The sequence below is a fragment of the Parastagonospora nodorum genome (genome assembly GCF_000146915.1).
Source record: "Parastagonospora nodorum SN15 chromosome Unknown scaffold_17, whole genome shotgun sequence".
NCBI classification, from domain to species: domain Eukaryota; kingdom Fungi; phylum Ascomycota; class Dothideomycetes; order Pleosporales; family Phaeosphaeriaceae; genus Parastagonospora; species Parastagonospora nodorum.
In genome coordinates this window covers 407,522-422,661 of record NW_001884565.1, presented here as the reverse complement: position 1 = coordinate 422,661, position 15,140 = coordinate 407,522, and the positions used below count along the sequence as shown (strand labels likewise).

General features: G+C 51.1%; 9 protein-coding genes across 9 annotated transcripts; 7 read left to right on the top strand and 2 right to left on the bottom strand.

The window, feature by feature from the left end:
* Positions 1 to 75: 75 nt before the first annotated feature.
* SNOG_10575 (hypothetical protein) lies at positions 76 to 923 on the bottom strand (the record flags this gene model as incomplete). The annotated part of the gene is made up of 5 exons (XM_001800789.1): positions 76 to 113; positions 278 to 545; positions 639 to 687; positions 739 to 769; positions 875 to 923. 5 exons carry the CDS (start codon positions 921 to 923, stop codon positions 76 to 78), a joined length of 435 nt encoding a protein of 144 aa, XP_001800841.1.
* A 256-nt stretch (positions 924 to 1,179) lies between these two features.
* On the top strand, positions 1,180 to 2,741 carry SNOG_10574 (hypothetical protein; the record flags this gene model as incomplete). The annotated part of the gene is made up of 3 exons (XM_001800788.1): positions 1,180 to 1,474; positions 1,602 to 2,668; positions 2,727 to 2,741. 3 exons carry the CDS (start codon positions 1,180 to 1,182, stop codon positions 2,739 to 2,741), a joined length of 1,377 nt encoding a protein of 458 aa, XP_001800840.1.
* Positions 2,742 to 4,455: 1,714 nt separating this feature from the next.
* On the top strand, positions 4,456 to 5,250 carry SNOG_10573 (hypothetical protein; the record flags this gene model as incomplete). The annotated part of the gene is made up of 4 exons (XM_001800787.1): positions 4,456 to 4,624; positions 4,657 to 4,711; positions 4,801 to 5,110; positions 5,209 to 5,250. 4 exons carry the CDS (start codon positions 4,456 to 4,458, stop codon positions 5,248 to 5,250), a joined length of 576 nt encoding a protein of 191 aa, XP_001800839.1.
* A 1,109-nt stretch (positions 5,251 to 6,359) lies between these two features.
* On the bottom strand, positions 6,360 to 8,030 carry SNOG_10572 (hypothetical protein; the record flags this gene model as incomplete). Its single annotated transcript, XM_001800786.1, has 3 exons — positions 6,360 to 7,039; positions 7,072 to 7,140; positions 7,304 to 8,030. The coding sequence occupies 3 exons, from the start codon at positions 8,028 to 8,030 to the stop codon at positions 6,360 to 6,362; spliced, it is 1,476 nt and encodes a 491-aa protein (XP_001800838.1).
* A 941-nt stretch (positions 8,031 to 8,971) lies between these two features.
* Positions 8,972 to 9,658, top strand: SNOG_10571 (hypothetical protein). Its single transcript, XM_001800785.1, has one exon. It carries the CDS (start codon positions 9,027 to 9,029, stop codon positions 9,351 to 9,353), a length of 327 nt encoding a protein of 108 aa, XP_001800837.1. The 5' UTR covers positions 8,972 to 9,026; the 3' UTR covers positions 9,354 to 9,658.
* A 398-nt stretch (positions 9,659 to 10,056) lies between these two features.
* Positions 10,057 to 10,217, top strand: SNOG_10570 (hypothetical protein; the record flags this gene model as incomplete). Its single annotated transcript, XM_001800784.1, has 2 exons — positions 10,057 to 10,076; positions 10,097 to 10,217. 2 exons carry the CDS (start codon positions 10,057 to 10,059, stop codon positions 10,215 to 10,217), a joined length of 141 nt encoding a protein of 46 aa, XP_001800836.1.
* Positions 10,218 to 10,722: 505 nt separating this feature from the next.
* SNOG_10569 (hypothetical protein) lies at positions 10,723 to 11,332 on the top strand. The gene is made up of 2 exons (XM_001800783.1): positions 10,723 to 10,925; positions 10,984 to 11,332. Exons 1-2 carry the CDS (start codon positions 10,791 to 10,793, stop codon positions 11,020 to 11,022), a joined length of 174 nt encoding a protein of 57 aa, XP_001800835.1. The 5' UTR covers positions 10,723 to 10,790; the 3' UTR covers positions 11,023 to 11,332.
* Positions 11,333 to 11,736: 404 nt separating this feature from the next.
* Positions 11,737 to 13,261, top strand: SNOG_10568 (hypothetical protein; the record flags this gene model as incomplete). Its single annotated transcript, XM_001800782.1, has 3 exons — positions 11,737 to 12,683; positions 12,769 to 13,055; positions 13,155 to 13,261. The coding sequence occupies 3 exons, from the start codon at positions 11,737 to 11,739 to the stop codon at positions 13,259 to 13,261; spliced, it is 1,341 nt and encodes a 446-aa protein (XP_001800834.1).
* A 750-nt stretch (positions 13,262 to 14,011) lies between these two features.
* Positions 14,012 to 14,992, top strand: SNOG_10567 (hypothetical protein; the record flags this gene model as incomplete). Its single annotated transcript, XM_001800781.1, has 4 exons — positions 14,012 to 14,120; positions 14,176 to 14,534; positions 14,569 to 14,704; positions 14,763 to 14,992. 4 exons carry the CDS (start codon positions 14,012 to 14,014, stop codon positions 14,990 to 14,992), a joined length of 834 nt encoding a protein of 277 aa, XP_001800833.1.
* Between the last annotated feature and the right edge of the window lie 148 nt (positions 14,993 to 15,140).

Sequence of the window (15,140 nt, the reverse complement as noted above, 5' to 3'; positions counted from 1 at the left end):
TTCACTGATATTATAATACTGTTGGAGTGCCGAGGAGGGGAACTGTCGGATTGTTCGGAATGCATTCATACTTGTTTAGCGACGCTTATACCCCCCGAAAAGCAGACCTGATGCTGGCGTATGTTACTGAGCTGATGTGGGTAATGAATCGACTATTGGATAGCTGGGAGGAAAGCGAAGGATGGGAGCCATATTGTAACGACATGCATCAAGGCGTTCATACTAAATAAGATTCTTGTGTCTAGCTTTTTACTCATAGTGTTGGTTTGAACCTTACCTTGCATATTTTGACACTGTATCTCAACTGCATCAAATTCCGGTCCCGTGACCGCGATGGTTTCACCTGGCCATGATGTGCTCGATCGGAGGCGCGAGTGATCGCCCGACTTCGGCTGCTCGCCCGTTGCGCCATAACCATGCAGGGCATGCAGGGTCCTCGCAGGGGTCTCGACCACTCCGTTCTGTTCGCCGGAACCGTCCGCCGACGGCCTTGCGACTCTCCATGTGGGGATGCCAGAATCATCGACTTGCGCGTAAAGTGATTGCTAAGACGTGTCTAGAAGATCCGTAAACACTTCAAATCACTAATCTCGACCGATCCCGATCCGCGTGAAGAAATTTGCCTCCTCGGTACTCACCCTGCGGTTACAGCCTTGTGACAGAGCGACACGGCCGCGGATAGCTTGTCTATGACCTGATCTATTTGCCATTGAACGTGATCATCTTCTCTGCTTTTACTTGGTTTCAGAAGGGCCTATGGTTGCTTCAGCTATTTGGTCCTAGTACTAACCTTTCCGCGTCTCCGCTAGGAACCTAACTCCGCTCTACCCACCACTACAAGGCTTAAAAGGAACGTTCCTTTTGTCCCGCGCACCCACGATAACCTTAAGATTAATCGACCCGCCGGTTATTTCGCGGGACATTTTTGAAAAGCGAAAAGATCGTACTGGCGATTGATTGATGATAATCGGACTCTTTAGGCGCTTTGTCTATAGCTACACGGCTCTCCTACTACAAGCGCAATCACGCGACACCTTTCACGACCTCCGCACCTCAGAACTGCCTGACAACAACGGAAAGCGTTGCTCTGAAACCCTAAGTCCTCGACCACAGTCCGACCCTTTTTGAAGTTCATCCTCGACCTCAATAAATTCCTCGCCGCACACCCCACCAACCACAATGCTTCCGCAACTTCCTGTCCTCCGCGACTACGATGTCTCACCACGGAACGGCTTTCTTCCGGACGAGATTCCCCTCGAAGTTCTTCCCGATGCGTACTACAGACCATGGGAGACCGTTGTACTTAACTTTCAGAAGTTGATACTTGCAAAGCGATTACGCCAAATCATCGAGAACCTGCCAATTCTCGAGACCGACCTACTCCTCACGGAAGCTGAATGGCGGCGAGCATACTCCATCCTTGGCTTCATGGCCCATGGCTATATTTGGGGTGGAGAGAAGCCTGCTGATGTAAGTATTGGACATCAGGTCAGTCAGGAGGAGATCTAACAGTTCAACGTAGATTGTCCCTCCTTCCATTTCAGTACCATTTCTTCAAGCATGTCGACACCTAGAGCTTCCGCCAGTCGCCACATATGCAGGTGTGTGCTTATGGAACTGGCAACCTCTCTTCAGGGACGCACCAATGGACACTCTCGACAACCTCTCCACTCAGATGACCTTCACAGGCTCAATGGACGAGTCATGGTTTTACCTAGTCTCAGTAGCGATTGAAGCAAGAGCAGGACCCATCGTACCGCTGATGCTTGACGCCATTGCAGCAGCACGGCACAACGAAATCAACGTCGTGACAAAGGCACTGCGTTCTTTCGCCGAGCGACTCGACGAGCTCGGCGCCCTCCTCGAGCGCATGTACGAAAGCTGCGACCCCCACGTCTTCTACCACCGGATCCGCCCCTACCTCGCCGGCAGCAAAAACATGTCCGACGCCGGCCTCCCCCGCGGGGTCATATTCGACGACGGTACCGGCACCCAACCCTACGTGCAGTTCAGCGGCGGCAGCAACGCGCAGTCCTCCATCATCCAATTCTTCGACATCGTGCTGGGCGTCGAGCACCGTCCTACCGGCGAGAAGCCATCCCCTAACCCCTCTTCCTCCTCCTCTCATGATTCTGGCGCAGTGCAATCGCCGCCCCACGGCTTCATTCAAGACATGCGCCGCTACATGCCCGGCCCCCACCGCCGCTTCCTCTCCCACATGGAGCAGGTTGCGAATATCCGCGAGTTCGTTAACTCGCACCGAGACGACCGCGCGCTGACGACCGCGTACGATGCATGTCTCGCCATGCTCCGCTCGCTCCGCGATAAACACATCCAACTCGTGTCACGCTACATCATCGTCAAGTCGCGCGAGCAGACTCGCTCCCTATCCCCACAGTCCGCCCCATCGTCGAAAATCAACCTCGCGAACACGCTTGCCAGGGGTGGTAGTAAGAAATTGCGTGGCACGGGCGGTACGGCGCTCATTCCGTTTCTCAAGCAGGCGAGGGATGAGACGGGCGAGCCGGCGATCGATGCGTGGGCGAAGCGGTTGTTGAATAACGGACCAGGGGATATTGGGGTTGGTGCGTTTGAAGGGGGGAAGATGGCGGAAGGAGGGATTGTGGGGTTGGCAGGCACGTGGAAGGTTGATGATAGTGAGGGTGGGGTAAGTGACATCTATCTTTGTGATGGTTTGAGAGGGAGATTTGCTAACTGTGATACAGATATGTCATTGGTAGATATGAGCAAGCGTGCGAAGAGGTGGTTTGTACGATTATGATTACGAGGCGTTTAAGAAACGGGAGGTGATGGGCAAATGGGATTGGGGAAAGGGAATCGATGGTGGTAATTCTCTGAGATTCATTTCCACCCAAACCACCTCTACACACAGAGGTTTTCTCGATACCCATAAGTAAACGACTGAAGTTTTTTCTTTTCACTTGCGTTTCCAATACCCAATTGCCAGTTTCCTGTTGACAACCAAAGGAAATAGCCCTTTACATCTCCTCGCAACGCTTCATTCACGCCCAAATTATGCAAAACGTCCTTTCTGATCTTCGCACCTCAGACGTGTGGAGTTCACGCAGCCACATCAAAAATCTTGGACCAAGATGTCCGTCAGTGGCGAGAAGAGGCGAATATCCTCACACCACTGAAACTGTGCCAAGGCATTCTTCCCCGTAAAATAAAGCGATACCTTGTTTTTATTCAATCTAAACCGAAGCTGCGTCGTCATCTTCATGGATCGATGGGCAGATGTTGCTGCTTCACATAATTACTTTAAAGTATCGCCCGGTTGGACACATGTAGTGCCAGTATCTGACTGCTCTAAGCTGAAAGCCTGATTGGCGCAGCAAAGAAGGCGTATCGTTTGGGCGTGACGGGGAAAATGGTAAGTGTTAGTCGATTACATGTGCCAGCTTCAAGTTTTCTTGGTGGAGTTCGTGGGGTGAAGATGTGATGTGTCGTCTTGTCGTAGCGTACATCTGGCTCTAGATTCAGGCACAGCATCTTGCCGTTTTTCTCTAGCAGACTTTGGTCTTGGTGTTGAGCTTGATGGAAACATCAGCGCTAACAGGGTGCTTGGAGACGAGAGAATCGCAAACGTCCACGATACTACTCTGCAGGGTACTAGACAGATTTACGCTGCTAGAACATGCCTTTTACTCCTTCATTCCGACTCGACAAGCTGATTCTATAACGCTTCGCTGTACATCCCCGGAACGAACCGTAACTATTTTTTTCAACGTCAGGTATAACATACACCACACCCTCCAAATACGGCAGATGGCGCTTCTGACGTCTCCTCTGCTTCGAAGACGGAAGGTGAAGTACGCTCTTGACGCAGCCGGACGTGCCGCGTCTAGGCTGCTCTGGTGGGATCAGGCCTCCAAACCGGTAGGTATATTACATTCCGGCTGTGCAGAATCGAGCTCGAAGTAGAGGATCATGTTCTAATGCAGGGACAGACCGAATGCTAGTCCTCATTTAGTAACTTAACGTTAAACGGGCGCGGGCCACTTTGACCCTTCTGCATCCAACTCTTGTTGTGACTCAACAGGAGGCTGAGTCGACTGGCTCGCAACGCGCGGAATTTATTACTACCTTCCTGATCAAGCCTTAGAAACAAAGACGCCACAACATCCTACCAATACACTCTGGGCACAAAGGGGCCGAGGCGGCTCTTGCGCCAAGTCACTTGTAGGCGACCTTCGGAACATGGTTGCTCGATCGGGCCTCGCGCTGTTACTGCGCCGCAATTAATCTCGATGGGCTCGACTTTACATACCAACTGGGATAATCTCGACATAGATTTACGTCTAGATCATTTTTTACCATCTTCTTCACAGAGTCTTGAAGTTGGCGATTTCGTGTACCTCCATGTCCAACGCTCTATCCCAAAGTTTTATCGCAACGTCAACCTGACCTTGAATTTCTCGCGACGTACCACTAATGACCATGAAGACTTTCTTCGTACTTTCCTCCGCGGCGCTCTTTGGACTGGCGCATTGTTCTCGCCAGCCACTTCTACAATGGGACCCTGACACAGTCAAAGATTGTGTAGAATGGTACAACAACGCCGATGGCGAATCGTGCGAATACGTTCGTAATTACTTCACCAGTATGTGACATCTATAAACATCGCTCATGCAGATCCCATACTCATCCTTCAGTCACCCCAGAGCAATTCCACGAATGGAACCCATCAGTCAGTCTCGACTGCACGCCATGGGGCTGGCAATCATACTGCATCGTCACTCAAAGACGACTCGATAGTTTAACTACAACAACAATAAGCTCAACTCCAACAACAACAACCACCACAAGCGCGACCAGCGCTTCTTCGCTGGCTCCCTCACCCACCGCCTGGGAGCCCTTAGGCTGCTACGCGCAGAATCCCGAGCGGTCTATTCTGGAGCAGAATATGTCTCCCAACGGAGATGCATCTCTGAGTATATCAGCATGCAAGAACAGCTGCTATCTCCAGGCCTTTACTTTCGCGGGCACGCAGGAGGGTAATCAGTGCTGGTGCAGCAACTATGTAGCGGGTGAGTGGGCTAAGAACAGCTCTGACTGCAATTTGCCCTGTTCGGGGAACAAGGCGGAGGTCTGTGGAGGGAAGCAAGTGGTGAATGTCTTTGAGGCGCTGGAGAATACTTTGTCGGTCATTGCTAGCAGTAGTAGTGCTAGTACTACTTTTAAGAGTGCAGCTACGAGTGCGCGGATACAGGCCGCTGCGACAAGTAATGGCGCGTTGAGAAACAAGGCTCTGTTTGGGATGTTGTGATTTGTTTTTTAGATGCTTAAGTAGGTACGATAATGTTAAGACCAACAGCAGCTGGGTATGGGGGTAATTTGCAAGAAGCTGCACTGTGCTGAGACTGATGAGGTGTGTAGCCAAATTATGGGCATCATTGACATTAACTTGGCAGACTTTATAAAGTGAAATGCAGGCGAGGGCGTGGACTGTACACATATGTGGGCCCAGTTGCACATATCCATTGGCGCATAACAGAGTATTGATATGACTTGTATTTGACGAGCCCAGATCATATCAAACGTTCTTCCATCGAAGCGCTGTTCCATCCCAAACCCGTAATGGTATCCAGTGTACTCCGGGTCTGAAATTAGAGGGCGAAAGTCCGTTTGTGGAAGACAGTGAAATCAGAAACACATTTTACGATGAGGAAAGGGTGCGGGCGTTGAGTAGTCATGGCGTGGATGTCGAAAGCGGAGAGACATCCCTGTTTTTCTCCATGGCGTGATGACGAGGAATCAGCAATCATGATCAGCATATTGGAGGCGACAAATGAACTCCTCCGACGCCCCGTTGATATCTGATATGTCTCCTTGCAATCAAAAGACACAAACGGTTTTCCGAGGGGTACGGATAGGTTTGTTAGCAATGGATTCCATACGCCATCCGGGTCGTTAATTCGAGAGCAGTTGTTTTGGTAAAACATAGGATTGTGTTCTTGTGTGATTGCTTCGTAGCGCAAAAGACCACATGCTCCTAGTGCGGCCGGCTTGATGTAAAAAATTGCATGCCCACATAATTGTGCCCTCCTTCGCCATGTGGGACGCTGGCATTACTCCAACAATATCATTTCCGCTTTGGATTGATCCACCAGCTTTCCGCCCATTACTCCGTGGATATGCACCTGGCCTGAAAGCTTGAAGCGACCATCTGTCGTTGGCGCAAGAACAAAGGGTACGGAGATACCATGGAAGATACACAAGGTGTCGCCAAGTCTTGTGGATGGTGCAGGAGCTACAAATATATGTCCGTTGCGTGTGACTATCACTCCGCAGTCTCCATTGAGACTCAGGATGGTCTCGGTAAGAAGAGCATCTTGTTATACAATTTCACCCTTCCCTTTTGATGCGTCGGTAATGACTTTTGAGCCCACTGCCTCTAAATACGCGTGGGAAAATTCGCCGTACCGCTTCTCTGCATGTGAGCTACTGCCATAGAAGCCTCGCAGCAATGCGAGAAAGAAGTCCTTGTGGTGAAGCACTTTGTCGATCCCTGCCATCTGTCTTGATAGCTGGTTCCACAGTTTGTCGATGTACGGTTCTAGTTCGGGCTGTTGTCGAGCTATTAGGAATCTCTCCGATTCGATGATATCGGACATCCACGTTACTTCGTCCAAGAGTTGACCGCGGATCGACAGTGTGGCGCCATCGTGCTCTTCTGTTTGGAGCAGACTTTTTGAGCCTCCAGCCATATGAGAAAAATCGGCACCCAATGTCAAAAAAGGGACTCTTCTTGCATTACCCCAGGATGGTACCCAAGAAGTTGTTCGGCTCCGCATAAGCTCTTCCCTATCTTGCTGTCGGACAGCATGTAACACCCATGGACCTTCTTTTGGACTATGGAGAAGTATTCGGGCAACGCGCTTGTAAAGCTCGTCTTTGGATATCGTATAGTCAGCTTCTAGATACGGATGATTGTTATCTGAAATCGCTGCAGGACATCCCAGAAAAGCATATATGTAGTCTCGGGCGTCTGTGGCGTTGAGAGAAGAGCATCGGTCTAAAAGGCTAAGCCAAGGATGATCTACTAACTCGTATTTTGCAAAGTCTGCAGATAAAGGTCGACTTTCGAACCACTTTCCACTTCCTGAATAGCCTGATCTGTAAAGTTCGTAAGTGAGAAAGTTTAGATACACTTGGGGAAAACTGGGAGCCTTGGCAAATTCTCCAAGTATGTGACCCAAGTCCTGCTTTCGACCACACCATAAGCAGAGCTCAATGATATCAGCTGCTTCAATCTCAGCATGTCCCCAGAAAACAGTACATTCCTTAGCCAGAGCTGCCTCCTGCTCATGTATTAGGTAATTGAATATGCCGAGAATGGAAACCATTACCTGTATCGTCCACACGCGACTGAACCATGATGATTTGAGTAATGCAGCAACTCCATGCCACTTGTTTTCTTCCAAGCAGATCGGATAAGGTTTTGAGAGCACTGGCATTGCGTTTAAATTTTGGCGACACTGTATAAAGACCTCGCCAAGATACTGGTTGATCTCACGAATCATGGCGAAGGTATCTGTGGCTGTCGTGTCGTCTACATCGCCCCCAAGCCAGACGAGAACACGGCTAGCGTTAGCAAAAACCTCGCCCATTCTGCCAACTTGCTTTCCTTTCTCTTCATAATCTTTCTGATTTATGCAAAGCGCATCAGCCCATAGTAATCTTGCGGCGGTTCCTCGTGCTGGGCGAAAACGTCGCAAGGCGTCATGAAGATTGCGTGTGACGAGAGTGCGAACCCCGTTGCAGGTAAGCGGAACTGTGTCTTCAGCATTGCCCCAACAATATGAGATTGCTTCATATTTTTTAATCGACTTCGCATAAGTGGTGACTTTTATGTCGCAATCGATGGGGTCGTTGAAGTCGCCTGGGTGTAGTCTGAGGAGCCGTATCTGAGCGCGATCGGGCTGGTCAGACAGCAGTCGGAAGAGCCTCAGCAGTCGTATTTTGGGGTGTTCTCTGCTGTCACGGAGCGGCTTGTATATCGACATGTTTGCGCTTAGCCCTTAGGACTCTCTGACCGTTTGACAGGGATTCTGGGTAGAAGTAGCGCGTTGATGTAGGTGTCGTGGACGATGACCACGAGAAGGCTGAGCTGACCCGGCTGTGCATAGCATCTGCAGCCTGATGAGCTCCTGCAGTCGGACCAACGACGACGCTGTGTGGTAGAGCCGCTGCAGCCAACCATCATCTTGCCCCGCACGCCTTGAGAACTTCACTCGAGGATTTTGGGAATCGGAGATACACACGTGTCTGGTCTACCACACAGAAGCTATTGCAGGTTGACGATGACCATACCTGCAGCTAGTAGAAGCCTCTTCAGCCTTGCTGATATTGACACTGTCATCGAGACACAACCAAATCAAATCTCTAGCGCTTGGTTCAAGTAAATACCAGCTTTGATGTAGAGTCCCAACATAGAAGAAGAACGATGCTTCAATGTTGTCCTTGTGGTAGTGTGGTAGTGGTGTGTGCAGTAGGCACGGCAACAATCGCATTCTATCAAAGTAATTATGTACATTTGGTAAGCTTCGTGACGTGAGGAGAAAGCAGGAAAAATGAATGTTGTGTGCGCAAAAAATCTGGGGTTGTGGTGAGACCCAGATTCATGCGACTTTGCGACAGCGATCTTGTAACATTGCGTCATTGCATTTCGTGAAAATGACCTGCACAAATATTTGTCTCTCACATGTCCACGCCACTGTCATCAGCCGTTAAAATAAACTAAAGGCCCGCGAATAGCCTTGGGCCCACGTTGTTAAGATCCCGTTGTGGATGCTCGCTCGCGCGCGCAGAACGTGGGGTATGACGTCACAGCTTCACTTGTGTTATGCCCAGTAAGGCAGAAAAAACAAACCGATATAAACTTTCCCAGCGAGTATATATAGCTATCACCGTCTACACGAAAGCAAATAAATAATCCACACTCCAAAATCTACTTCTACTCAACCTCAATACTTCAACAAAACTTACCAACAACCACAACCATGTCTTCCAACAACAAAGACCAAACCTCCACCCTGCAGTCCTACGTCGACTCCGCCACAGGCGCCGTCCAATCTGCCCTCGGATCCCTAACCGGCAGCACCGCTGATCAAGTCCAAGGCGAGAACAAAAAGGACGTCGCCGGCCGCCGAAAAGGACCTCTCGCACGCGACCGCCAAAGCCGGCCCCTTCGCCGTCAGCTCCTCCGGCGGCGTCGCAAAAGACAACTCAGACCGCACCGCCGGTTCATGGAACCAGAACGTCGGCGCCGCGAAGGAAGCCATTGGCGGCTTCGTTGGCGCAGAGGGCCTCAAGCAGGAGGGTATTAGGCAGAACCAGGAGGGCAAGGGCCAGGAAGCTGCGGGACAGATGAATGATCTGGGCAAGGGCATTTCAGATCGTGTTGGTGGGACTATTGGGGGGTGCGGTTGCGGGACTAACAGGGAACGAGGCGCAGAAGGCGGAGGCGCAGAAGCAACATGATGAAGGGAAAGCGAGGCAGCGGGGTGTTGAGGCGGATCTGCAGAAGCAGGCTCCTCAGTAGGGGAGATACTGAGTGTGATTATAGTTTATGGTGGATTGGATGATATACCCTTTTGCTCGACATTACAGAATGAACGAACGATCTTCTACACCGGAGTGCACTCTTGAATGTGACTGCGATGCAATTGGTGCCTACCTATGCGACGTCTGGTTAACGAACCGGATCTAGCGGAAGCTATTCATCTGTAGCTTAAGCTCCAATGCATGCCAAGGGAAGTGTCTAGCAATCTGCCAGTCTCTAGTGAGCTCCCATTATGGGTGACAGGTTTTCGCGAGGGTCTGGAAGCCAGCCATAGTATCTCTCCCAAAGAACTTTGTACCTGAATCAGGGCCTAGTAGCGGTCCGCTGTCTTGATGCTTTCGCCAATACCCGTGGCAGGATTTAACAGATCTCGTGAAGCATCTCGTAGCCGCTGGAGCACAAATATGACGCAACGAAGCGCCTTGTTTTGTCCTTGACATCACGGACAATTCGAGAAACTTTCAAGCATGTCCATGCTGAGCACGGAGTAGGCCCGAACGCATGCAGTCACACGCTGGCGATGCATCGAATCGCAAGGAAGATCAAGTCCGCCGGGATCGAGCTCTTCCAAACGTCAGAATCTACAACCGCGAGGTCGAATCAAGCCTCGCACTTCCTTCCTCCGTGAACGCAAACTCCACACGTCTAGCCACAGCCGTCTAAACATAGCCCGAAACGCGCTGCAAACAAGGCTCGTTGTTGTCGGCGGTTCGCGATGATGTATGGATCGACGGGCTTGCGTGGCGCCAGCCACTTGTGGCGTCATAACTGTGCCACAACGCCGCGACATCCGGTTGCGAGGGCCAGTTGCGCCTCCCCAAGCGCCTTGCCCTGGCACGGAGCGACGATTCCTACGAGTGACGCACGCTGTTTGATCTTGGACAGCAAATTACCGCGGGCTGAGAACTTGGCTGCAAGGCCTGGATTGCGAGGGCGTGAAGCAGGCTGAAGCTTGTCTGACGGACGTGTGGCGCCGGCTATGCGGCATCCCTGTAGGTTGTTTTCGGTGAGGTTGGGTGAGAGTGGTGATACGTCATCGCTACTGCAGCGTTGGTCATGAGCTGCCTGCACGCCCTTCCATAAATACTAGTCTTCCTGCCGCTGCTCTTGTTTGTTAGACATCAGTTCACTTCATCGACTTCAATATCACTCAAGTCACTACACAAACAAATCAACTCGAACCACCAACCACACATCCATCATGCCTTTCACCGCCAGCGATATCTGCAAGATCCTTCTTGCCATCATCCTGCCTCCTGTTGGTGTTTTCCTCGAGCGCGGCTGCAACGCCGACTTCCTCATCAACATCCTTTTGACCGTCCTTGGTTACATTCCTGTAAGTTTTGCACGACATCCCACAAACAACGACAACATCTCACTAACATGTTCTCCAGGGTATCATCCACGCTCTGTACATCATATTCAAGTTTTAGCGGAGTCGCACATCAAACCGAACGATGCAGGCATAACGACCATGTCTCTCTACGATACCCATTCCCTGTTTCTTTTGGCCGTCCAAGGCCCGGACTCGTCTGCCGGCTTTCCGGTACGAGTGACACCTCGCATATGATGGTTGGGTGTTTCGGTCCATCCGGTTGATGTCTTGGCTACAGCTCTGTTTACTCATTCACGAAAGGCGTCTTGGTTCTTGGCATAGTTTTGCAAGTCTCGAGCGTTGGGAGGACGACTGTTGCGCTCAGCTGAGCGTAGCATGATGACTTAATCAAATAATCTTACAACCACAACTTGTTTTCCATGAACCTGTGAACGTATCGTGACTGCTGCTAATTCATGCTCGATGCGTGTACATTTGCACAGCCATTAACGACTCGTCACGTGTATGACGCAACACGATGAAAGATTGGCGCTGGGATCATGCGGACACATGTCTCGGCGCCTGCCGCGTGCGCATTGCTGCCTTTCACGCACAGAATCGTGACTCTACCCACAACCAACTTCATAGCCTCTATGGAGCTCTCGTACGACGACCAAACCCAAGTCCACTGTCGCGTTCACGCACCCCGGAAACCGCGCGTAAAATATCGCGTGCAATGGACTTCACAGCTACCCTAACAGACGCTGAGATTAGAACTCTGAGCGACTGCAACCTTGCCATACACGATGCGATACGATGTTTCAGCCAGAGTATGGCTGGCTATAACAGCAGAAACGAAAGCGACTTCGAAAAAAGCTTTAGGTTGAAAAATACCATCGATGTTTTCGAGAAGCGCGCAAGGGTGGAACCCAACGCGCAAGCTCTCGCGGTTCTCATGAACTGCGAATACCTGCTCTGGCTCTTGAACAAGGACACGCCTCAGAAGCAGAATCCTTTCTTGAGTCATTGGGTAGAAGCTATCCAACGACTCGACGCTACGGGAGGGCAGCACGAGAGCAATGGTGTTGCGAAGAATGATCTTTCGGCGGATAAGATCAGTGCAGCCCGAGTACTGTGGATTAAGATGCTCCTACAAGGCGAGGATGTCAAGTATCTACTTGACCAAACGTCACAGCAAGCCAGTATCTCACTTTTAAGCGATGGCCTCCGTGAGCCATTCGACTTGAGGCCATATGTTCGAATGCTGGAGGACGAAGGCATCTACGAGAAGACGCCCGAACCCGATACAAACGGGCACGCTGCACCTACACAGTCGCAGAACGGCGTAGACACTCTTCACCGTCACACGAGCGCGAAGAAGACAATTGACTCAACCGAAGACTTGATCCAGCAGCGCAAAGCCGACATACTCCGCAATCTCGAGCTAGATACAGACACAGCTATATTTGAAATCACCCGTCTCCCAATCTCGCTCACATACCTCGACTTCCTCACCACGCTCCTCACCGACCGCACCCTCGAAACCCACTCCATAGACCCAGCGCCCATCATAACACAATACATACAACACGCCCTGCGCACAATCGAGCGCATGGGCAAGCCACCAGCCCCGTCGGACGATGGAGAGGTGCTGGAGTATGGCAAAGAGGCGCAAACCCGGCATATACTGCTTTTGTTGCTGTTTATTAAGAGCTTGATACGCAAGGGGCTGGTGGAGATGGACACGTTGTATTATGAGATTGCAGAGATTTCGGTGAGGTATGTATGGATTAAGGAAGTTAGGGACTTTAGGAATTGGGCGGAGGAGGGTATTGAGCGGTAGGGCGCTTGAAACGATGAGAAGGGGAAGAGATGTACATATCGCGTCCATACTAGAAGATCGCGGTGCAGTCAAAACAACGTCGGGTGTATACGGGGAGATTGGAAAGATTCAGTTGCATATCGTTCCAAACTATGATGATTCCGCCGCACTCAAAACACATGTTCGGGTGCCTACGGAGAGACCAGGAGAAGCATCGCGATCAGGCCTGTGCGTTGCGACAGGAACAATGCTAAACCTCAGCTACAAGTCGAAGGCATGCATTGTGCAGATCGTCATATTGCGATCAAACAGAAAAACACATTCCGAAGGTGTGATAAGGAACAAAGTTTGTATGACGTTTCGGAGAGGGTCGGGGGTTCATACACAGATGATCCGCGCCACATCGCGCTAAACACCAAACCGAACAGTTTCAAGCACCGAAACTGAAACGATCGATGTACTTCTCCACGATGAGCTGCGAAAAGATTTGGAGATCAAGGAACACGCGATACCATCACTACGCTCGGAACAATAATTTTCGATATAGTTGCTCATTTGATATCTGGTATTTCCATCATGATCCACTTGTACAAGAAGCCAGCACACATACATGCTGCACTGCAACATCTAAACATCGTTTGCTACCTAGGTCAAACATGCATTTCTGAATCGACGTTTTGGATGCCAAGTATAGCGACACTTGGCTTCTGATACGTTTCCTTGACTCCACCTCTGCGTTTCCCAAACAATCATGCATCTGCTTTTTCGGCGATTTCTCTCTTCCGATGTCATTGGCTTCTCACCGCTGAATTAGCTTCACTCGATGCTCCGAAGAGGATCTTCCCGCTGTGGAGATCCCAGTGAATATCAATGCTGCGGGCCTTTTTCACGCATGGTCCGACCAGCACCGTATCATCACCGCCCATCTGCTCTTCCTCTTCGGCATCACTGCTACCCACATTGCCATCGCCGTGTTTGGAGCCTGGTATCAACTTGGCGGCAAGGGGCTTTTCAATGTCTCTGGTGTTGGGATCTCGGATGAAAGCACATGCGAAAGCTTGTGTAGTGCTAAGCTTTCCATAGCTCTGACGGTGCCTCGAATGTTGTATATAAGGTATCTGGATCATCCTCCAGAAGCATAATCATCAGCTCAACACTTCCAGCCTCTTCTTCTTCTCTCTCTAAGTAATTCTTCCTTGCGCCGGTCGCTTGTTTAATCTACTCTCTTTCATATTCCAGCATCCTTTCATCAGTCCTTTTCGACAACCTACTTTACTTAGTCAAGATGCTTTACTCAATCACCTTCATTGCGGCTGTTGCCTCCACCGTTTCCGCCCACGGTGTCCTCACTCAGATCCAGGGTGCTAATGGCGTGATTATGCCCGGTCTCTCTGGTAAGCTTCTTCATCTTCATCTCCAGTACATGAACAGCATCTCACAATCTCACAGTCCAGGATGGCACTCCCCGTAACTGCGCCACTCCCGGCTGCGGTTCCGAAGCCGACACCGCCATCATCCGCACCAGTGAGATGGGCGGCAAGGCCTCTGCTCTCGGCCGTACCCAGGGCGGCGGTGCCATCGATGCCGCTGCTGCTATCTCCATGTTCATGGGCGGCGGAGCCGGAGCCGGTGCTGCAGCTGGAGGAGCCAAGCGCGGCCTTCTCGATGCCTTGACCGGCGGTGCCGGCGCAGCCGCTGGCGGAGCCGCAGGAGGCAAAGCAGCAGCTGGTGGCAAGGCTGCTGCCGCTGAATCTGGTGTCGCTGCGGCCGCTGGTACAGGTGCTTCATCCGGCCTGCCCACCACCGCCGTACGATGGCACCATCACCATGACTTTCCACCAGGTCAACCAGGACGGTGCCGGTCCTCTTACCGCTATGATTGACGCTACATCCGCTGGAACCGACCCTGCGGCGTTCAAGACCGCTCAGGTTATGCAGAACGTGCCCGGAATTGGCATTGGAGGTCTTTCGCTCGCTGGTAAGTCAACCCCTATCCACCCCACCACTCCAGAACTCCAAAACTAACAAATTCGTAGCGGTGAAAGACTTTCCCGTAAAAGTCCAGATGCCGGCTGGAATGACCTGCCAGGGCACAGCTGGTGGCGCGACGAACGTCTGTGTTGTGCGCATGCAGAACCCGGCTCTTGCTGGCCCCTTCGGTGGCTCCGCTGCCTTCACCCAATCCACCGCCGCTAAGAAGCGCGCGGTTGAGTACAACCTTCGCAAGAGGCACTTTGCTCGCGGTCTGCTCGGAAAGCCTGAGTAAATATGCTCCACGGAATTGGAAGAGTGAACGTAATGGAAAGGGTTGTACTTAAATAGGAAGGATTGCTGAGCAATCTTGAGACGGGGAAGAGATTGGGAACTGTTTGAGAATTAGGATGCTACTTACCATATACGCTCGCTATATGAGC

What these genes read in the sequence shown, in the direction of transcription:
- SNOG_10571 (XM_001800785.1), top strand. Translation starts at nt 9,027, where the DNA reads ATGTCTTCCAACAACAAAGACCAAACCTCCACCCTGCAGTCCTACGTC.
- SNOG_10569 (XM_001800783.1), top strand. Translation starts at nt 10,791, where the DNA reads ATGCCTTTCACCGCCAGCGATATCTGCAAGATCCTTCTTGCCATCATC. An exon ending in CCGTCCTTGGTTACATTCCT is followed by an intron (nt 10,926 to 10,983) that starts GTAAGTTTTGCA and finishes CATGTTCTCCAG; the next exon opens with GGTATCATCCACGCTCTGTA.